At 38.2% G+C, this 10,933-nt stretch overlaps 1 protein-coding gene across 2 annotated transcripts in view; it reads right to left on the bottom strand.

The window, feature by feature from the left end:
* Positions 1 to 1,158: 1,158 nt before the first annotated feature.
* Positions 1,159 to 10,933, bottom strand: part of DSG3 (desmoglein 3) — a 29,308-nt gene continuing 19,533 nt past the window's right edge. Inside the window, exons 12-16 of one of the 2 annotated variants that reach the window (XM_027576775.2) lie at positions 9,272 to 9,532; positions 5,452 to 5,591; positions 5,074 to 5,137; positions 3,448 to 3,695; positions 1,159 to 2,001 (exon numbers count right to left, since the gene is read on the bottom strand). In XM_027576775.2, coding sequence (XP_027432576.1) covers positions 1,384 to 2,001; positions 3,448 to 3,695; positions 5,074 to 5,137; positions 5,452 to 5,591; positions 9,272 to 9,532 — 1,331 coding nt within the window. In that variant the 3' untranslated portion in view covers positions 1,159 to 1,383. The remainder of the gene's footprint in view (positions 2,002 to 3,447; positions 3,696 to 5,073; positions 5,138 to 5,451; positions 5,592 to 9,271; positions 9,533 to 10,933) is intronic. The other variant, XM_027576774.2, reaches the window with a different exon arrangement.

The raw sequence follows: 10,933 nt of genomic DNA, 5'->3' as shown, positions 1-10,933 counted from the left end.
TAGGACTTTTATCCTTCTGTGTTAAAACACACTTTATTACTTTGCATTCCATCTGGAAAAACAAATAGGTTTTGAATATGGCAACAAAACAAAACAAAACAGAGAGGAGTATTTTATATACAATTAGAGATAATGGAGCTGGACAATGACCTTGTAAAGACTCAGCTAAGACAAGAATGTTGATAAGAAGGTAGGGTGTTCTCTAGGGGCTATAGGCTGAAGGTCTGGAATGAATGACCACAGATGATTTGAAGAACTGCATTGCTATTAGGGCAACATGCATGAAGTAATAAATTCGGAATCTTCATTGTTATGCTAGAGAATTAAGTTGCTGTAGCTGTTTCAAAGGAGTGAGGCTTAATAAAATAATAGAGGTTACTGATAATCCCTTTCCATCTCCCTTTTTGACTTGAAATGTGGCTCTAATACATATTCAAAAATGTCACCATATGTTAATCTGGTCAGAGGCCTCTTTTTCTTATGAGAAAAACCCGGTTTTGTATTCTCACAAAGTCTGTAGACATTGTTAGCATAATAAACATCACTATATGTCATATGCAAGTTACATCTACCCACTGACATTTAAAAAATAGAGAGTAATTTTTGAGAACTATTAACACAGAATTTGTACTGAGAAGTGTGTAGGAAGGAGCTCAGTGTAGGATATTTTCTTCGGATAGATCCTTTCAAAGTAATTTAGAAAAATACAAAATATTATTTACACCATACTAAACTTTCCTAAATGTTCTATGATATTTCCTTATCAAATTGTCTTATTTTGAGAATTGAGGAATATAGATATAGCAAGTTTAATGCATAAGCCAATAACCCTTAACTTGTGCAAAAGATGCACTTAGGGTCTCCCAACACCAAGAAGATGGCAAAAACTCAGCTGCAACTACTTCCTTTTTCTAAGCAGCTCAAAATGCTTTAGCAAAGACCTTATGACTCTTACATCATTATTAGTGACATAAGAAAAGGTGACAGAGACAAGAACTGGGGCTCTTGACTCCAAGTGCTTAATCCACTAAAACACGTTGCATTTTATTTAAAGTGACAAATACCTTTCTTTGGTACTGCAAAAAGAGAAGTTTTAAAGTTGTTAATTACTAATTGAAAATTTCCCACTGGATATGATCTTAAGATTTTTTTTTTTGAAAAACATCAAGATTTACTACCACTTGAATGGTATTTGAGAAGTGAGAGGTACAACATATCCAGTTTGGGGATATCAACTAGAAAATTTAAAAGAATCAAGCTCAGTTTAGGAGAGTACCAAATAAGTGCCCAATTAGACCAGTACTGTGAGCTTTTTTATGCTCCTTTGAACAATTTGGTCCAAATAATTATATTCAACCAATATATTATTCCAGTTCATTCTGGTCATATTAGATGGGAACAAGGATCTTCTGTACAGATCCTATTATGTGACCCCCGTAGCTCCATCGGAGTTTGTAGGTTGCCAGGAGCATTGGAAATGGGACAAATCACCCTTTCTGTCACTATTACATTTTGTGTGAGAAGTGGCTCAGAGACTGCAGTAGAAGGTTGCACGAGAGAACCAGAGGCCGAGTAAGTCTCTGTTACCAAATAACTACCATGCTGCAAAGGGTCAGGGATGGAAATGGCTGGTTGGGGAAGAGAGCCAGAAGCAGACAAAGCAGAAGTTCCTTGACTGCCCGACAAAGGCTGGCCCCTAACAGATTCTGGCTGTTGGACTCCTAGGGAATAGCCACAGGATTCAATCCCAAAATGGCTGTCTTTGGATGGTGGCTGAGATTGTTTGGCTTCATCATCGATCCCGAGGCTTATCTCTGCAAGTTTTTTAAATTTGGGGCCGAGCGAGTCCAGGAAGCTGTCATCCAGCTCATCGGCAATAAAACTGCAACAACCCAAGGAGCCCACGGGAGAACTGGGAGCACCCATTCCTTCATTATCATAGATCAGCAAGCAGTCATTTGCTTCCTGGGCATCATCTTCTTCTGCACAGGCAAATGCTTTCTAAAGATGGAGAAAAGTGGAAAAAATGAATTTAGAAGAGTCTCTGTTGAAGAATACAATACTGTTCATAGAACTCGAGGATTGATGACGAATGCATAATTTAGGTAATCCATAGAAGTAAAGGCATACTCTGTATATGTATATAATATGAATATGAATATGTATATGAATAATCTTGTTACACAAATTATCGGGTGTTTGGAGAACAGTGTAGTAGACATTCCTTCAAAACTGAGTCCGGCCTACGCTCATGTTTTAAGTCTGGGTTTTGAGGGCACTTACATGGATTTAGACCTACAAAACCAATGTCTTCAAAGCTAGGAGGTTATTCACTGGGCCAAGTGTGGGGGTCCCTGTGTGTGCTTGTGTTTATGCTTGTCTTTGTGTTTGTGGGTGGGAGGCAGGCATCCCACTTGCACCATCTAAGTTAGCTCTCAGCCAGTCTGGGGCCTTTGCCTAGACTCCCCAACCCATGCGGGAGCCTGACCCATAACTAAGGCCCACATCACACCTCAGAATATCCCAAGAGTCCTCATCCCAAACAGGCTTTCCCTGCCAGTCAATGTGAGGCTCCACCTTCTCAGCAACAGGTCCAATCCTGGAACTTACCGGCTCTGATACCAAAACTCTGTATGAAATCTGTTCTAATGATGCACCAACCATGAGGCAAGACCTGCCTCTTAAAGTCTTCTCTTCTTCTTTTTTTTTTTAAAGATTTTATTTATTTGAGAGAGAGAGAGAGCACATGAGAGGAGGGAGGGTCAGAGGGAGAAGCAGACTCCCTGCTGAGCAGGGAGCCCGATGCGGGACTTGATCCTGGAACTCCAGGATCATGACCTGAGCCGAAGGCAGTCGCTTAACCAATGGAGCCACCCAGGCGCCCTAAAGTCTTCTCTTCTTAAACCCTTGTTCCTTTCAGTTCTCTGCTTCCTGACACTTCATCTGATCTTTGATCACATCTCTTTTCTCCCCACTTTTATTTTTGGGTAATTAATTAAATGGTTCTTCAGCATTTTGGACATGGACTCCTTTGAAAATGTGAAGAGTACTATAACCCTGTCTCAGAAAAACATGCACATTTGACATACTTTATGGTATAGGAAACACAAAATAAGCTGCTTTGTATTTCTAAAGAGGATGCTGCTGATCCTGACCCGCAAAAGATTTTGCTTTCCATTATTTCAGTCAGAAGGAGGAGGTTCCATTTGCTATATTATCTCCCTTTGTGTCTATCTACCATTTTTCCTTTTGACTAGTAGCCCAGTTTTGGCAGCCATCTTAGGTTATCTGCATTATTTCGTCAAAGAACCCTATTTTTTTCTTATATTTTAAGAAGCTGTAAGTACAACAACAACAACAACGAATTGCAAAACTGAAGTGTAGTCAAGTAAAAAGATCTCTAATGTACACAAGATAACAAAGCCACAGAGCTTTCCACCAAATTACCTGAGAAAAATAGGAGTCCAGGAAATTCATGCTTACTGCTCCTTCACCATAGTCTTTAATGGTTCCTCCAGTGGAATGCCTTGTTCTCATCATTCCGGACTGTCCTGCAGAACCAATGCCAAGTCCAGTGGCTGCTCCAAATCCTGCAGCAGCTCCAGATCCTGTAGCTGCTCCAAGCTTGGTGGTCAGTTCCATTCCCGAGGCTCCTTCCACCACTGTCCCTCCAGCATATGTATTTGTACAAACTTCTAAAAACAGGGGAGAAAATTCTGTAGCATCTTATGTTGTAATTTTTTTTTTTTACTGTTTTTTGATATCGTTGGGTAAACACCAAGTAGAGCAGATAAGTGGGAGAAATTACAATTATATGACTGGAGATAATAAAAACATCCTATGATCTGTTATGAGAGAGTAACAGAGCAGATGAGGCTGTAACAGAGGATCTTAGCAGATGGAATAACTCTGGAAACATACAAATTAAAAAATATACACAGGAAATAGATTTTCAGTGACAACAGCCAGAAATAGAAAAGTAGAAACAGAATATTCAGCACACAGCCGCGGAAAGCTTCTAGTGCAATGCTTATTTGTTTTCAGGAAAAAAGAAACTAAAATTAAGCTATCATATTGCTTTCAATATGGAAACCAAAGAGGAAACATACATAATGTAATCATGCAAATGAGCAGATGCTAATTTAGTGTCTTGGTGCCTGAGGAAAATTTAAAGAGTTATGACTACTCTCCCTATTACCTTTACATTACACTTTCGTGGAAAGTTAATTTTTTTTTAGAGAATTCTGAATATAGTTTTTGCGATGTAATTATAATGGAAAAAGCAGGTGAGGATGGGGTAGCTGATAAAGGCAGACATTTTGGGGTGATCTCATGCAGATTTTGCAGGCTAGACATTTAAAAACAATCTATTGCTAAGTATGGAATTAATATAAATCTTAATATTAGGCATTAGGTCTTATTGTTTCTCTAGTTCATGCTTTAACTGTGGCACTGAGAAATATGAATCAAACAGTCCTTTGGCAAACCAAAGAAATAAATAATTTCACCTATATGAGAACATAAACAATCTTGTCCCATTATGACTGAATTAAAATTGGTAATTGAACTCAAATTAGGGTATTGTTAGTTCTGGGGAGGGAAGAAGGGCAGTAAGATCGAGGGTGTGCACCCATGAGGTTTAACTGCAAATATTACCAAAGTTAAGAATAGTTAAAGTTGAGTGGTAGGTACACAGTATTTGGGATATCTTCCTTTACATTTTTCTACATGTGTGAAATCTTTTCTAATTAAAAAATTAGTAATTGACTGAGAGCTATATACTTCAGTTTATTAAAGTTTGGAAAGTGTATAATAAATCTTTGGGTATTAAAAATGGTGGCATCAGTGGGCAATGAATTTCAATGAACTTGCTGAAACCCAAGCTTGGCTCTGGAATTGACTAATATACTAATAGTAAATCATTTCATTGAAACCCTGTTTCAGTGGTAACATCTCCCAGCATGTGTACATATATGCCAATTATTAAGAGAATGATTTAGAACACTTATTATTTTTCAGTATTTCTTATTTAACCCAGTATTGCCTTCAAAAATCCATTTGATGTTCACTTACCAGAATTTTCCATGAAATCGGCTCCATTGGCAGTGATAGGTGGCACGCGAATATTTGTGATTTCCTGCAAACCATGTTCAAAAAATAAATATATTTAAAATGAACCAGATTTCTTGGTACTATGGGTGAAATGTGGCTCTTTGCAAAAGGTAACTTTAGGAGAAGGCCAAATTCTTGCAGGAGTAACCATTTTTATGATTAGACATCTGAAGAGCTATGATTCTAAAAGGCTCCATTTATTTCACTACTGACTCACAAAGGTCTTTAAAGGTCAAGGAGTGTCTTATTTTTATACCGCATTACCCCATTTCCTATCTGAATATAAATCTAATTTTGCTCTATATGACTGAGGTAAATGTTTTAGAAACTGGTCCTCACCTTGTCTTCAGGATGGGCTCCTTCGATTCCCCACTGATGAATTGTTCCTTCTGAACCATCAGGAACTGGGATAAATCCTCCTGTCACTCCCCCGATAGGACCCACCCCGCAGTCACAGGTCAGCAGCAGAAGGGGGGCCACTAGTTATAAAGGAAAGTAAAATATCCGAACATTTGAATCATTTGGAAACAATGCGACATGACAATTGTCTGAAACATTAGGAAGAAAATACAGTATTTTCAGGACTCATGGACAATCTAATAGAGAGCAAAATTAGTTTCTACAAAATAAAATGTAAACTAAGCATCCTAAAATTTCATACAATTATGAAACTGGAGGAGGCTGATCTCATCATTCTTGTGATATGTATATTTTCTTAAAATAGTTTGACGAATGATAAAGATTGTTGTTCAGTTGTTCAGTTCCTCAATCCTTTTCTGTAATATATATTACTGTATATAATAAAATAATATAAATGTAATATATATTATTGCATTTATTTGTACATTGTGAGGCAATGCATATTATATCAGGTGAATACACACCTGGATGGTCAGGATTTTAGGTGGGCAGGATAATGTTTCTGTAATCTGGACTCTACTCATCTCTTAGTAAACAGCAATTAACCAGCAAACTCCCTCAGCAACTAGAGTGATGAGCTAATACCATTGCACTCTTAATTGTGATTTAAGAATCCCTAGCTTGGAGGGGCTTTCCTGTCAGGGTAATTTTCATTCTTTCTGTGCATATCTGTCACATCTCAGCAATCTTTAAATTAACATCATTCTCATGCTAATGGACCAAGAGCTAAATACTAAACTCTCTCTCGAAAGGAAGTTCTGGAAGGCTAAGTAGTTAGTGACCCCACCCCCACCTCTGGCCTCTCAAGGTCTATTGAATCCTCAGGTTTGAATTCTGTCCACCTAGAGGTAGTCTAGTGAGGGCTTGTAGGGTTTGAACTTTGGCTCCACCTCTCACCAGCTGGGTAAGTTTTATCATCTTTCTTGCCTCTAGTAACTCATACAGAGAATGGGAGAATAAATATTATCTACATGACAAGTAGTTGTGAGGATTAAATGAGTTAGCAGTATAAGTAAAGGACACTAGTGAGTGCTATGAGGATTTGCTAGTATTTTCTGGAAGGGCTACATCAGTAAGGCAAACTAGGTTGGTCCTATATTATAAATAAAATAGGTTGGACATAATTGATGTATTTTCTTAAAATTTAATATAATATTTGTATAAATGATACATCTACAGGCTTTTTTAAAAAAAGATTTTATTCATTTATTTGAGAGAGAGAATGAGATAGAGAGCATGAGAGGGGGGAGGGTCAGAGGGAGAAGCAGACTCCCCACTGAGCAGGAAGCCCTATGTGGGATTTGATCCCGGGACTCCAGGATCATGACCTGAACCGAAGGCAGTCGCTTAACCAACTGAGCCACCCAGGCGTCCACTTCTACAAGCTTTTTTTATTTATTGCCATTCTTAATTCTATGACTTTGTTAAGTGTGTGGGAAGAATTGAATATTGTTAGTTGACAAATTAGTTTTTAAGGTGATGGATGTACACCTGAATAGTGAGTATTTTTAGGTGGGCATAAATTGTCCTTTAGAGATCTTGCTTATCATAGTTATCTGCAATATATATTTGGTTTTTATATATGTATCCAGAAAAAGTTTTTCGAAGTGTTGAGTGCATTTCTACAGACTGAAAAATGTATGTTTTATCCTGTACAAAAATCAAAACATGGCATGTTTTCAAATGGTAGGAGCACAGGAAGCAAATATGATTGTGGGAATAACATGGTGTACTTTCTCTGATTGCCATCCTGAGCCAAAATCCCAAACGTACAATGGCTTGCCTCTGGGATATATCTACACCCTAAAAGTCAGTATTTCAAAATGAAACTCATCACTGCCACCCTGTGTATCTGTGCTTCATCTAATGTTTTCAATTTCATTTAATGGTTTAAGTGACAACGGAATTGAATGGTTCATCTGGATTTCTTATCCACTCTTCATATTCCTTAGTCTCCAAATTTTCTCCATGTAATGCCTCACACACTTATCCATTCCTTTCGTCTCATGTCTAAATCTGGCTTTTATCTCTCTTTAAAACTAGTAGAATAACCTCCTAACTGTTATTTCCTTTCTGATTTACAGTACACAGCGCTGCCGATGTTATCTTTCTAAAACACAAATATGAACATGGGAGGCTTTTATTTAGATACTTTCAGCAACTCTTTTTTCTCAGAGCTTAAAGCACAAATACCATAACATATGTACGTAAGCCCTTTCAAATTGTTACCAGTGCATTCTCCAGTTTCATCTCCTTGACTCTCCACAATCTCCCTGCATTAGCAGGGAGGTGTGATTCCTAAAGCATGCAAAGCATTTTCTGGGTTTGGCTCATGCTGTTACCCTTTGGCAACACATTTCCCTTTTTTTTGTACTTTCTATATCCTACTCATTTTCCAAGGCTCAAATTGATGATTGATTCTCTTACTTCACAAAGTCTCCATAATACCACTTTGTATTCATTTCTATTATAGCTGCATCATGGTATAGTATTTTTTTCCATAGAGTTAGACACGCATAAGTCTGTGAACTATGTGAAAACCAGAATCAGGTTCCCTTCCCAGCTGGCTGCTTGTGTCAAGACTCACATCTATGTACTTGAAAAATCTTTTGGTTTTGATATTGACTAATATGATATTGAAAAACTGAAAGGTGAGTCGATTTCAAGCTGTGAAATGGAATGATGTATGTTAACTGCAGAATAGTAAACACTTTTGGGGAAGGCAGAAGAAGAATATATGGCATGTGTGGGAGGCCACTAGATGTATGGATATCAACTTCTTTTTTAAAAAAAGAGATCTGAAAAGATATGGCAAATATTAAGATCTGTTAAATCTGAGTGATGGTTATGTGTGTGCTTGTCATGTAATTTTCTGCACTTTGTGGTTTAAAAATATTTCCCAAATTAAAAAAAAAATTAATTGAAGGGGCTGGAGTAGACTTGTTTATCGTGAACAATCATTTTAATTCTAAAAGCCTACAGTTCTATAATAAATTTGGGAAATGAATGTGAATTTATCAAGGATTTTTCTTATTTATATAAGAATTTGCCATGAATTTCCTTTAAATAGAGACCTATTACATTAAAAATACTATTTGATTCACAAGATTTTAATTTAATTGAAACTTTTTAGAAATTTATCCATTGAATAAATTTTACTTTTACTGAAAAATACAATATGTGTGTAGTTTCTCTAAATGTGTTCAATAAGCTTAATCTTATTAAGTGAAAGCCTTTAAGAGGGTGTATATATAGTGGTCAGCTATTTTCAGAAAGTGCTGGATTAAGCAATAACTTTTCAGAGCCTATGATATATTAATGTTCATTATAAAGCTCAAAGCCTATATATCCTTTATATTTTCCCCTAGATTTATTTGGCAGGGGTTCTTTTTCTATTTTATGTCTATGGACTTCTTTATGGGTAAAGGCATTATTTTGATGATGAACATTACTGGTAGTGTGTAGAAAGTGTTCATGCTTTAACTTTTTTCTTGTTGATTCTCCTGTGCTGTCTTCCGTCTAACATATATATGACTTGCTTTGTTGTATTATGAATATAGATTGCTGGCAAGTGACACATTAACTTTCAACATTTCCAGTTTTTCCTGAAAATGTTACCCCCACCTTTGCCCATAACACAGTTAAGGGATGGTTGTACATTGCAGAGATAGCATCCCCTGAAGGCCTCCGCAAAGGCTGATTCCCCATCAGAAACAGAAGTTAGGTTTGGCATACTCACAGAGCAACAGCAAAAGACCAAGGAGTAGCAGGCCGATGGCGGCAGGCCCCAGCCTCACTGATGATCTCTTTCCACCTATGCGATCAGGGTCTTCATTATCACTGGGAGTTCCACAGGTGTCCCTGTTGTCACACTGGCAGACTTCCAGAGTCAGGCTCTCTGGTGTCTCGCACTGTCTGTCCTGACTGTCAGTAACAGTGAGGGCGATGTTGTGCGTTCCAAGAGATAGCAGCTGTGGGGCATTTAGGAGTGCGGAAGTAGCTGAAGACAAACAGTCACACAAATCAACAGCAGGACAAGGTGTCTTTTGCTCTTAAAACTACTTATTTTTGTTAACAGACCCAGGGTTGCCTTAAGCATCATTGTCACAGTTAGGGAGGCTGATAGTAAGGTGAGGTTGGAGCAGTTCTAAGAGTGATAAGGGGTTCAGTTGGGTAAATCAGGTTGCACTTCCTCCTTGTCCTTCTTTCTGCCCCAGATGGGCCTGTTATTGCTTCCCATGAAGACTCACTACTACCCTGATTTTTCCCCTGAAGGATGATGGGAGGCAGGTAACATTTCAATATCAGGGCCCCCCCTCTCCTGGGGCTTAACCAATCTCTTCTATGTCTGCACCAACTCCCTGGACTCTGTGTGGCCCTCTGGACGTGTGCCTTCCCTCTGAATCCATGTTTTTGTGCTTGACTTATCAAGACTGAACTTCTAGTTGGCTTCCACTACCTCAGCTGTTGTTGATAGTGTTCATTCCATGTGCCCAAAAGCCAGTTGTATGGGATTCTCTGAGGTGAGGGCCTGTTGCCTATCTAACTCATGAACATTAATCATTCTCCATTGCTATGTTGTGCCTTTCTAAGTGGACTCCAGTAACAGTTCTTGTAAGCTGCAGAGTTGTGTCAACTGAATCACTCTTGACCCTGCCCTTTGATATTATGCCTGATGCACTCAGTCCAACCACTGTTGCCTTGTCCAGCCTCACTCAAGCAGGTATGTCTAGTGCTGGGTCCTGTCTCTTTCTGATGTTTCTTTTGCAGCCTTTTCATTGTGCATGTGCTGGTAAACCCATTTGGATCCAAAAGCTACATGAATACTTTGGAACTAGGGACTTACACCAAGATCAATAAGGCCCTCAGAAAGAAGGCCATGGAGAACAAGATCCCTCTGGTGACTCTAGCAATGGCTGATACCTATGACTAGGGAACCATAGAACACATTCATGGAGGGAAGCAAGATTGGTTCAACAAAGAACCAGAGAAATATGAGAAGATTCTTATTAAGTCCAATGGCTATTTCTAGGAGACTACTAGAAAACATAAAACATGTAAAATTAGCATGATAAAGGTTAGAAGAAAAGGAAGGATGGATGAACTCTTTCCCACTGGCTAATGGGCTAATGGGAATTTTAGTCCGCCATGCTGTCAAGATTCCTAACTAGTGACAGACTAAGTACCACTTCCTATGAGCCTTGAACGGGCAACCCATCCAGTACTTCATATCCGTTCACAGTCTGCCCAGTTAGGAAAAGTTTATATATTTAGAAATTTAAACAGCTCTGCAATAAAATTGGTGGCTGACTCTATTCTTTTTATGGTGTGTTGTGGAGGTAGAAATAAGACATTAAAAATACAAAACAATTAGATTGCACATAAAAAACAAAATATTAAA

The sequence above is a fragment of the Zalophus californianus genome, chromosome 14 (genome assembly GCF_009762305.2).
Source record: "Zalophus californianus isolate mZalCal1 chromosome 14, mZalCal1.pri.v2, whole genome shotgun sequence".
Lineage (NCBI taxonomy): Eukaryota > Metazoa > Chordata > Mammalia > Carnivora > Otariidae > Zalophus > Zalophus californianus.
Note: the sequence above shows the minus strand (reverse complement) of the source record. Positions and strands in the feature narration are given on the sequence as shown.